Below are 12,277 nucleotides of genomic sequence, written 5' to 3'. Positions count from 1 at the left end.
CCAGGAAAATACAGCAGAGCTGTCTTAACCCCTCTCCACTTCACTGACTCACTGAGCTGACAGACGTTCTTCATTCTGTCCGTAAAACGCCCTGACGGGCATCCACAAAATGCTGACCCTTCGCGGCCAACGGGCTCCTCCCCGAGCGCCTACGAAACAGCGCCATCGGCTGAGTCTGCACCACCGCCAACAGTCGGCTTTGTTCTTTACATCCTTACGCTTATGACTATTTAGTTTGCTCTATTTGGTTAGCTACTACATAAATAAATCAGTGAAAAACAAGTGCAAGAGGAGAGCTGACGATTCTCTGAGATGCCTTAGGAAGGTTCAGTCAAGACAAGCTGCAAGAAAAGAAAAGACCCAGTTATTCAGTTAGGAGTGGTCACGTCAGCTACGAAAGGCGGCCCTGGTAAAATTCTAGGGACTCTGAAGACCAGATCGTTTCGCAAGTGTCGGAATTTAACTCCACTTTAAGGAAACAAAAACTGGGAATTGTTAGTCCTGTATCACAGGTACGGATTATGCAGAAAAGACAACCCGTAGCCCCACACTCAGAGGACGCAGCTCTTGGCCCTACATCAAGGTCTTAGGAGTTCTATATCAAGAAACAGCATTGGCTTAGAGGCTGAGTTTGGAAAACTCTCTTGACACCCATGTCGGGCACCAGTAGGGAGGAATTACCCACTGGTCACACTCCTACTCAAAAATGATTGGTTTAAATCGGAAATGTTTAAAGCACATGATACCCTTTTAGAATTCCTCACTTGAACCAACATTTTTAATTAACCAGCTACCAGTTCCGACTCCACTGGTAGGACGGCTTCTCGTCCACCTTAAAACCACAGCAGTTTGCCACGCTGCAGCCAAAGATGGGCAGGAGACAAGGAGAGAAGAGGGAGAGAAAACAGTGGATGAAGAATAAACTGCATCCGAGGAAAAATCCATGGAAAGGGATTGACTATTCAACCGTCAAAAATGGTACAAAGTGCTGACCATCCAATGAGTACCTGTTTGAAACTGGCACTGAAACTGAGATTCACTCCCCCCGGCCTGGCGCATCGAAGACAAGCATTTTAGTCCAGGCCGGCTGGGTAGCACTTCATGCGCCACTAAAGAACAGTCCACGACATTCCTATAACCACCGCTACTGTTCCGGCTGCTTCGAGAGGTCCGCATTTCACCTTCAGTCTTGAAACACCTTTCCCAACCTGCATTGTGCTGATGAAGTACGAGACACAGCGTATTGAGACAGATCGTGAAGTCAGTTCAGAAAGAAAAATACAAGTAAACCAGAGCACGAAGACCAGGAGCGTCACGAACCACCGATTTCTCACATCTCGTCTTTATCTTGTAGACAAACAATATATCAGTAAACAGGATTAATACTATGATTCTGTATTAAATCTAAAAACATCAAATGAGCAATGAAAAAGAGCTATAATTGAGTCACAGTTTCTACAAGAAACAGGAAGAATTTCTTAAAAAAGGAAAACAATTATTAAAAATAAGTTTATAAAGGAAAAATACATAATGTTAAAAAAATAAAAACAGCATATAAAAATCATATATTCAATATGCTTTCCACAGTGGAAAGATTAAATGTATAAAACAAAAGAAAAATAAAGCAAGCTACATATGTAATTTAAATTTTTCTAGTAGCCATAGAAACGGATGAAATGGGTCTTATTAATACATCTTCTTTAACTCAATATATCTAAAATATAATTCACGTTACCAGCATATCAGAATGTCCATTTTTAACACGCTCCCCGGAAGTCTGAGAAGCACAGCCCCACAAAGCAAGAGCCGGCTCTCACACGGGGCTTAACAGACGCAAGGCATCTATTCCAAGCACTGGAGGCCCATCAACTCTTTTCATCGCCACAAGAATCGCACTAAGTGGGCACTATTATCACACTCGTTTCAGAATGCGGCGTCTCAGGCACAGAGACGTGAAAGCCGCAGTCTGAACTCACACAGGAAGTGTCAGAGCTGGTGCCTGGACGCAGGAACCGTGCTCCCATCCACACCCTGGACCCCGCGGCCTCCGCAGAGCCCAGCTCGGGAACAGGCTTAGGTTCCTAAGAAAACCTTCTCCCGTCGGTGAGTCACGCTGGCATCGGCGTTGCTGCCATACCTCCCCAAATAGTATTGCTGAGAAAAGGCTGGATTTGAGATCCAAAGAATACGTTACAAAAAACTGTATTTTTGCCTTTCCTACTGCCCTTGAGCAGTCACATCTTCACTGGACCCACACTTCCTTTTCTGGAAAATGGAAATACACACTATTCACATGTTTAGGGGGATTTTAGGGGTTCCCTGAGGTCAGGTTGTAAGGATTAAATGAAATTATAAGTGAAAAAAAGAGCAAACGTGATCTGTGACAGGTGGCAGGGACCCAGTAAGCACTGATTTCCTTCTGTCTCCTTTACAATGATAATTACTGAGTCCTCGCTGGACATCAGCCATGTGCTGGGGCCCAGGCAGAACAGAAACAAATGAGATGGGGCCCTGCTTTCCTGCAGTTCCTTTCCTGGTAGAGAGAAAATCAGATGATTCATAGAGAAAGCAAATGTTAAGAAGAGAGTTGCTAAGTAACTGATTTTGCTCTGATTTTGAATAAAAGCCTAATTTCCCTGAGCAAGCAAATTAGAAAATAGCAAAAGGCAGAAAAAGCCGAATGGTCCATGAAGAATGGCATAGGTGAGTACCCCCAGATTGCAAAAATAGTAAAAGAACTCCAAAACCAATTGTGAATGCAGAAAAGCAAATAAAACACACATTCCTGGACCATGTACATATTTTTCTTCTTGGGGGGAAGAAAAGAATATTTAATCCCAGAAGAAGCATGAGCGTTAAAGTTTCAGGCTAAGGTATTCAAATTCAGAGTTAACCCAGAAGGAGGGGCAAGTCCCTAGGCTCTGCTGTCATTGTTTTGCCTGCTAAATCATCTGAGTTTTTTAAAATCCAAGTTAACACCAGATTTCCATGGACCGGTAGCTCCAGCGATTTTCAGAGAGCCATCAGCCTCCCAAGAGAAGGTACATTTGCAGCCTCCCACTTAGCCATTACTAGCATCCAAAACACACACTCAAAGGAGTGCCTTGGGCAACACGTGGCCTTTCTTCCAGAATTGGGCTTTTATCACCTGCCCCTGGAACCAAAAGTAACACAGACATCTGGTGATTCTTGTGATGGTGGGACTTGAACTCACCAGCCACGGCTGCGGGATCTCTGGCAGAGGCATCTGGGGAGGGGCCGGCAGGCTGTTGGGGGTCTCTGGCTTCGCAGCATGATCTTTCACTTCAAAACCTGTACCAACCAAAACCACAGAACTGGATGAGGAGAAGAAGGAAGAGAAAGGTGGCAACTGCTGGCGGCTATCCCCTCCTTGGCCCCACACTGAATACATCGCAGGTACGTCTTTATTTTCTCTAGTCCTTTACAACAATCCTGCGAGGTGAGTGTTCTTCTTCTCCATTCTACAGGGGAAGGATCTGTGCTGGAACGAAAGGCTGAAGTACTTAATTGGAACACGGACAGGCAGAAATGACGGAGAAGGCACCAAAGTCGACATCCTTTCCAATGCCAGGCAGCCTCTCAAAGGCGAGCTGCCTCTCCTGAACGTCCACTCAGGTTAGTATAGACGCTTACCCACGTGCTAAGGGGGCAGACGCTTTCCTGGGAATCAGTAAATCTGCATCAAGGACCCTCCTGAGGTCCGATGCTGTAACAGACACGCTTATCGTTGACAAGGCTGATAATAAGCTCATACCCTCAGGGCATCATATTCACAACAGGCTCTCAGAAACCGTGCGTGGCGAGCACTGTACCAGTGAAGGCAGGAAAGAGGAGGAAGCTACTTTAATCTGGGCACAGTGTTATTTACATGCCAAGGACTCACCGTTCTAGATCTAGAAAAATAACTGCTCAACAATGACCACCTATGATGGGTCAAGCACGACGCTGCAGGCTGGGAAAAGACAAAGACCCTGACCTGCGGAAGCGACAGCAAGACTGGAATTTTGGCAGAAGCCTGGAAACAATAAAAAAAAGAGAAGAAAGAAAGAAAAAGAACAAATGGAAACTCTACCATCAAACAATCAGTGGCTGAGTTTTAAGCAAATTAAAGAGCCGAAGAGACAAATCAATGAATTGGACAATAACATCCAGAACAAAGCCTGGAGAGAAAAGGGGTCGAAACTCATTGGGCAGAGCAAGAGCGGAAGGGAAATCAAGAGAAAGCAAACGGCAACGCCGGAGGCAGGAGGCCCAAACTGCAGTGTTCCCAAACTCCTGGCTGGGAAACAGGTGTACGCAGAGGAGAGGAGGTCGCAAGAAATGCTCCTTGTACCAGTAAACTCAACAGGAGGAAATAGCAGCCAATAGCTGCTGAGCGTCTGCCGTGCGTCAGGCCCTGCTTGGAAATGTTTTATATGATCTCGTCGATCCGTACAGCATCCCTCCGAGGTGGGTGCTACTGTCCGCCCTTCTTACAGGTGAGGAGGCTGAAGGGATTAAGTGACCTGCTCGAGGTCACAGACTGGGTAACAGGCAGAGACAGAAAGCAAAGCCCCTTTGACTGTACAGCAGACAGGCGTGACCACACGTCATAGGGGCCTGGGGTTCAGCCACGGGCAACGGAAGATACTGAAAGGGCCCAGGCAGGGAAGCGGCAACATCATTTCAAAGCGAACTTTCATCTCCGTCTTTATCTTCATCTCTATCTCTGTCACTGTCTCTATCTATCCTACTGCCCCTCAGACATGGTCCTCATCCTGCACTCCTACCCTCAGAGATTGGTCCCACCATCCACCCGGGGCCTCACATAGCTCTCATTCAATCTGCAGCCAGATCTTTGAACCCACTGCCCAGACTGACAAGGTGAGGTTTCTGGAACGCAAATCTAACTGTGTCAAATCATGGCTTCGTAGGCTAAAAATCAACGAATTGTACATTCAGATGGGTGAAGTGCATGGTATGTGAATTATATCTCAGTGAAGCTGTTTACAATAAACCTCATCTCATCCAGGTATCTCCTACCCAGCCGTCAGGATTCTAACACCACACCCTCCAAGAACTGCCCCCCGCCGCCCCCCTCCCCACTCTCCCTCTCACTAAACTGGTTTGGACACTCCTCTTGGGTGCTCTCTTAACACTGATGCCCTCTCCCTGCTATTCTGTCTTACCCACTGTGCACAAAAGAGTTAACACAGCAGGCCTGAGGCTGCTGTCTTTACCAGGGCTGGCATCTGGGAATGTGGCTTTCAGAAGTGTTCCCACCATTCCCTAATCGATAAGGTTGGTCTACTCTGCCTAGACTGTTTGGGCAAACAACATGATCTCACGCCAAACACCTGCTGTGATGGCGAATTCTGTGTGCCAACCTGACCAGGCTCAGGGATGCTCAAAGAGCTGGCAGAACGTTATTTCTGGGTGTACCTGTGAGAATGTTTCTGGAAGAGATTAGCATTTGCATTGCAGAACTCAAAAGGGGATGGTCCTCCCCAGTGTGGGTGGACATCATCCAACCTGTTGAGGACCTGAACAGAACACACAGGCCGAGGAAGGGCGGGTGCACTCTCTCTGCTTGAGCCAAGTCGCCCATCTTCTCCTGCCCTCGGACGCTGGCGTTCTTAGTTCTCTGGCCAGCACTTGAACCATCAGTCTCCCTGACGCTCAGGCCTTTGGACTCGAACTGAACTACAGAACTGGCTCTCCTCAGTCTCGAGTTTGCAGAGGGCAGACTGTGGGACTTCTGAGCCTCTGTAATCACAGAAGCCAATCCCCACAACAAATCTCCTCTTTATCTCTATCTCTATCCCTCTATCCTCTTGGTTCTCTTTCTCTGGGGAACCCTGACTAATACACCTGCTTTCCTGGGTGTCTAGGATTTTGGTACGTGCCAGGCGGAGGGTGCCTATGTGACCCGCCCCCAGTAAAGTCCTCGGGCACTGAGTCTCCAGTGAGCTTCCCTGAACAGAAACCTTGCACACAGGCTGCTGCATTTCTGTTGCTGAGGGAAGACTGTGATCTGTGTGACCCTCGTGGGAGAAGGAACATGAGTAGCCTGCACATGGGCCCCTCCAGGCTTGGCCTGAGTCTCTTCCCCTTATGATCTTTTCTTGAATCCTTACTATCCGTGTGATGAATCCCGGGCACGAGAAAGTACAACTCCATGCTGAGTCCTGCTAGCAAATCCCCCAGTGTTGGGGCGCTCTTAGGGACCCGCCCAACACACCTACTTTAAGCCTGACCCCTTAAGGTCTTTATCTTTCTGAGCGCAGAGACTAGCACAGTACCTGGCGCGTAGTAAGGCCTTCGATGACAACTTGATGAATGAACACATTCATTCATTCATGAATGTGTTCTGGAAAGATGAGAATTAAAGATGGCTTCGAGGCAAAAAGAGACTGGAAGAAGAAAGACTTGAGGTTTGAACGAGACGTACCTTTGGATGACTGTATCCTCAGCAGGATGTCTGTGATAACTGCCTTTTTCTCCCTGACAGTTGAGGTTAGATATTCATGGTCCAGGAGTTCAAGAAAGAGACGAAGTTCAACGATTAACTCTTCCATTGCTGAAAACAAAGGAGAAAGGGAAGGTTCTATGAGACCCACCAATTTGCAGATGTCAAAACAGGAGTGCTAAATTTTACTCAAAGTATTTCGTTTTTAGCTTGATGGCTGAATATTGTTTTCCAACAGGAAACACAAGTTAGCTGAAACCGGGGCGTCTAAAAGATTCACGCATCATCTTTTAGACAAATGTGCTCCTCCATCACTTCTGCTCTGAGGCAGAGGTGTTCGGCTGGGAGAAGCCCCAGAGCCACACTGCCAACAGATGGAGTCACGACCCAAGAGCCTGACAGCATCATCTGCTGTCAACTGCATGGTATTAAATTTCAGTGTCAGGAAGGAGACGGGAGTTTAAAATGCCAGAGTCTTCAGATAGCTACTATAGGACGTGGGAACCCAACACCCAACTCTGTGCTTTTGCAGGGCGGGCTCCCTCCCCAGGAAGATTGTGAGCGCCTTACAGTTACCACATGATGCTGGGTGCCGGGGAGGACCTCGATGTAAGTTCAGATCCTGACTTCCATCATGTCTTTTCTTTCTGGGATTACAGCAGACTTCCCCTCTGACACCCGTAAGACTGCACCATGGGGCTGGTGTCAGCAATTTTTACCCCGAGATGTGAACCTCTGAGTGATGCCAACGCCCTTTCAGGGCGTCCGCGAGGTCAAACTATTTTCATAATATATGACATTATTCACTTTTTCGTGCGCTAATGGTGCAAACGAAGGGGTGGTTAAACTTCTGGCATCTTAGCGCAAGTCAAAGCAGTGACACCAAACTATACTATACTGTACCCTTCACTTACACACTAGCAGTAAAAATAAGTAAATAGATAAAAGTTTTAAAATGCTACTTTCACTTAAGAGTGTCTTTGATGAAGCAGTAAAAATCACTGCTTTCATTAGATCTCAACCCTGGAGGATACACCTCTGTCAGGTGCTGTGTGGTGAGGTGGGAAGTACGCATGAAACACTTCTCTTGCGGACTCAAGTACCACGGTCGTCTAGAGAAGAAGCACGTGTACAACCTTCTGAGCTGTGAGTTACACTAAGCCACTGTTTTCATGCAGCACCAAAGAAGAAATGATAGACAAACCGCGATTATTCAGAGTTGAGTATGTGAGCGACATTTTCTCAAAAATGAACAAAGTAAGCTTATCACGTCCAGGTAAACAATGACAGCATTTGTTGCCAATGACACAATTTAAGCTTCCGCGGGAAAAGAGAATTTTGAACACGTGTATCCACCACTAGGAACATGACAGCTTCTCAACAGAGACTTTTCCAATGAGATCAGGAATGACACTGAGGTACCTGATCTCCTGGTGCATAAAGCAGTGTGTTGACAGTTGGAAGCTCTACACAACTCAGGAAACCATGATGTCATAGAAGCCCACCTGGGTAAAGGTCCATCTAATGTGTAAAATAAGCTGAAATATCTTCATGTAACAGAAAATGAAGTGTTCTTTGATACAGCGCCAGATTCCACGTTGCAACTAACCTTAAGAAACTACCACGTGTTGAGTTTCAGTGTAGTATCAAAGAATATTCACCATTTTCTGAAAAGGCACTAAAATACTCTTCTCTTTTCCAAGTACATAGCTTTGTGAGGCCAGATCGTCTTTATGTACTTCCACCAAAACAGCGGTCCATCACAATCAGAATGCAGAAACAGATGTGAGAAGCCAGCTTCTTCTGTTAAGCCGGATACTGAAGATACCGGTAGAAATATAAACAATGTCACTCTTTCACAAATTATCTCGTAATGCAGTTACTTCTCATAAATATATTAATAAATATCTTAAAAATCTGTCAGGTTTAAATTCTAATATTATAACCATCTACAGATATAACCATATAAATAAAAGCTCTTGGGGTCCTCAATATATATTTTGAGGCCAAAAAGTCCTAAGCAAAAAAGTTCAAGAACCACTGGTCTATGGAATTCTTCCCAAATTTACAATTCCACACGTCTACAACACACTCCAGAATACAAGATCTTAACTGAGGCCACCCTTTTATAGCTATCAGAGCTCTCATAATTTTAGACAAGTGGGGAGAGAAATTGCAAATGAGTTCAGAGTAGGCGAGATGTGTTCGAGGCTGTGCACTTTTCCTAATTGGGCAATCTCCTAATTTCCCTTCTATGAAATGAAGGGGCTGGATTAAGTTAGCCTTTAAGGTCTTTTTCATTAGGAGAACAATTTCCCGATGATTCTAAGTGGAAAACAATCTCATCTATACGTTAAAAATGATGGGCTGCTAGTGTTATTCGTAATAACACAATGTGGAAACAACCCAAATGTCCACTGATGGTGAATGGATAAATAAAATGTGGTCCATCCATACAGTGATATATTATTCAGTCTCAAAAAGGAAGAAAATCCTGACACGTGCCACACCATGGATGAACCTTGAGGGCATTCTGCTGAGTGAAATAAGCCCGACACAGAAGGACAAATCCTGTGTGCTTCCACTTCTGTGAGGTCCCTAGAGTCACCAAACTCATAGAGGAAGTAGAACGGCAGGTGCCAGGTGCTGGGGCAGGGCGGGGAATGGGGAGTGAGCGTTTGCCAGGGACAGAGTTGCAGTTGGGGACGATAAAAGTTCTGGTGACGGATGGTGGTGATGTGAATGTACTTAATGACACTGAATTGTATACTCAAAAAGGTTTAAAATGGTCAATTTTATGCTATGTATATTTTACCACAATAAAAACAAAATCAACCTTGTCCAAAAATGAAGGGCTGCTGAAAGCTATAAGCAAAAACGTTAAAAATGCTTATGGGTCTATGTTAAACTTCCAGAACCCATTCTCCATCCCCATTCGTATACTCATCAAAAATGCTTCTCTTGCATGGAGCCAAATCATATTTATCCTGCAGGACTTCACCTGGGTTTCACCTAGCAGCGTCAAAATATCTGAAGAGGACCAAGGACTGCACGCATCTGTCCTATCTCGTCTTCAACCTGAGCTTCCCTTACAGAGCTCCCGTCGGGGATTTCACGCAGACCCCTCTGGGCTGCGAGTTTATCATAACCACAGTCAGCTTCCCGCCGGCCCGCGCTCCTCAGAGGGCAGCGCCCTCAGCTACAAGCTGGACCCTCGGCAGCTACAGCTACACCACCGGGCCCTGCAGGCCACCTCCTGCTCCCACGTCGTAAGTGGACCACCTTAACCCAAACTGGTCCATCAGAGTCTCCTTCCTGTATATACTGCCTGGGACAGGAACTCTTAGTCAGTTGCGATCTCTTGAACTGAAGACGAGTAAACTCAGGAGCTACGGAGCTGCCACGTTTCGGCATGTATGTGCCAGCAGGGGAAAGTCATTAATAGAGGAAGAAAGAACGAAGTTAACACCCTCAGGAGCACGCACAGATACTCAGAGGCAAGAGGGAGGAAGCGCCGCACAGACAGGGCACTGGATGGATTCCTGAGACCTTCCTGGACTTTTCTCAGGTACCTGTGAACCTGGACTGCACTGAATTCCCTGAGGTATCTGCATCCTTCTAATGATTTTTCACTTCATCGTTTATTAAGCTACTGTGTGGTTTTCTTTTCACCTGAAACTGCACCCAAAAGATTGTCAAACAAAGCTCTTTGCACCTCAGAAAGCAAAACATCCCCAAATCAGAGAGATGCAGTTGTTAAAAAAGTTCCTCCTTTCCAGGACCTGCATGGACTAAACAAACCACATCTTACCCTCAACAGGCCCTTCAAACACCTAAACTTACATCCCCTCTCTCCTAGCCTTCTCTAATTCAACATCCTCCACAAGCTCCTCCCCAAAAAAATCCTCCCAAGTTACTGAATTCTTTTGTCTCTTACCAGCTGTACTGATAACCGGGTACTGAGCGACCTTAAGGTGTTATTTTTTTTTCTTTTCTCAATATAGCTAGTCAGCTGGTTAAGAGTAGGCTTTATGCTTTGCTTGTCTCCGAGTACCTTACAGCAGCCTAGCAGGACAAGCCACTAGAAAGCATGCAAGGATTTTTGATGAGCAAATTAATAAAGTAAGAGAATTAATATTTTCTGAGAATCTGCTGTGTCAAAGGCATTGTCCTAGGCATCTACACATGACACTTTATTTAATTCTCACAATAATGCTGCAAAGACGTGATCGGCCCCCTACACGGAGGAATTAGAAGCCACGGCCCGTTTGTTTGCTTGTCTTTAAGCAAATGTTTACACGGCAATCACAGGCATGGGACACTTCTAGTCCCTTTACACGTATGAGTTCATGTGTGTTCCCAACAACCCCAGGAGGTAGAAGCTGGTCTTATCCCCATTTTACAGGCGAAGAAACTGAGGCTCGGAGAGGTTGCCTAAGGTTGCTAAGCAAATAAGTGGCTGAGCCTCTCCAGGTAATAATATGCTTGCTCACAGCCACACGGCTGGAACGTGACAGAACGAACCTGAACGCAGTTCTGACTCCAAAGGCCCTGCTTTGACTGTTTCATGAGAATCACTCCATGGATTACGTTGAGATAACGCTGGCCTGGTGAGTGGCTACGGCCATTTTTTAAAACTTTTTATGGAAATGTAGATTATATATAGTTCCCTGTGCTATACAGTATGTCCTTGTTGGTTATCTATTTTATATATAGTAGTGTATACATTTTAATCCCCAAACTACTAATTTACCCTCCCCCCTCCCTTTCCCCTTTGGTAACCATAAGTTTGTTTTCTCTGTCTGTGAGTCTATTTCTGTTCTGGAAGAGTGGGTAACTCCCCCAAATTATGTCATCCTTAAAATGAGATGGTTATTAGGTATCTCAGGATTGTAATGAGGCTAAAATGAGCTGATATCCACACAGAGGCAAGCATTTCACAAATGGTAGCTATTACCGTGATTATAGCATATGCTCATCTTATTAGAACTTTACTTTAAGCCTTGGGATCCACAAACACAGCAAGTGGACATGACCCATGACTTCTGTCTTCTAAAACTAGCAAGTCCTTAAATATCTACCTCCGCCTTAAGAGAAGTCATGAAAGACTATTCTGTACAACTCTATGCAAATACATTTGAAACTAGGTGAAACAGACAATTTCGTAGAAAAGAATATAATTTACCAAACTCTATTTACCGAATTACAGAAAGCTTACACAGAGAAAGCAAAGAAAGTTATCAAAGAATTGTCCTCACAAAAAAAGTACCAGACCCAGATGGTTTTACAGGGGAATTGTACCAAACCTTAAACATCAAGACTACTATCAATACATAAATTGTTCCAGAAGATGGAAACAGATAAACAATTTTCTAATTCTTTCTTTTTTAGGAGTAGGTATAAAAATGATGCCTAGGGGCTGCCCTGGTGGCGCAGTTGTTAAGAATCCGCCTGCCAATGCGGGGGACACGGGTTTGAGCCCTGGTCCGGGAAGATCCCACATGCCGCGGAGCAACTACGCCCGTGCGCCACAACTACTGAGCCTGCGTGTCGCCAACTACTGAAGCCCGCGCACCTAGAGCCCGTGCTCCGCAACAAGAGAAGCCACTGCACTGAGAAGCCCGCACACCGCAATGAAGAGTAGCCCCCGCTCGCCACAACCAGAGAAAGCCTGTGCAGCAACGAAGACCCAAAGCAGCCAAAAATAAATTTAAAAAAAAAAATGATGCCTAAACCTAGTAGAGATAGCACAAAAAAGAAAACCAAAGACCAATCTTACTTATATCAAGTGCAAAACTCCTAAATAAA

The 12,277-nt window shown here is 45.4% G+C and overlaps 1 protein-coding gene across 3 annotated transcripts in view; it reads right to left on the bottom strand.

Annotated features, from left to right (window-relative positions):
* AFAP1 (actin filament associated protein 1) overlaps positions 1-12,277 on the bottom strand; it is a 153,234-nt gene that overhangs the window by 90,478 nt on the left and 50,479 nt on the right. For 2 of the 3 annotated variants that reach the window (XM_067735023.1, XM_067735021.1), the window contains exons 2-3: positions 6,452-6,580; positions 3,215-3,312 (exon numbers count right to left, since the gene is read on the bottom strand). In XM_067735023.1, coding sequence (XP_067591124.1) covers positions 3,215-3,312; positions 6,452-6,578 — 225 coding nt within the window. In that variant the 5' untranslated portion in view covers positions 6,579-6,580. Of the gene's footprint in view, positions 1-3,214; positions 3,313-6,451; positions 6,581-8,078; positions 8,288-12,277 lie in introns of all 3 variants that reach the window. The other variant, XM_067735022.1, reaches the window with a different exon arrangement.

The sequence above is a fragment of the Pseudorca crassidens genome, chromosome 4 (assembly GCF_039906515.1).
Source record: "Pseudorca crassidens isolate mPseCra1 chromosome 4, mPseCra1.hap1, whole genome shotgun sequence".
Classification (NCBI taxonomy): Eukaryota; Metazoa; Chordata; class Mammalia; order Artiodactyla; family Delphinidae; genus Pseudorca; species Pseudorca crassidens.
This window is presented reverse-complemented; position numbering and strand designations above follow the sequence as displayed.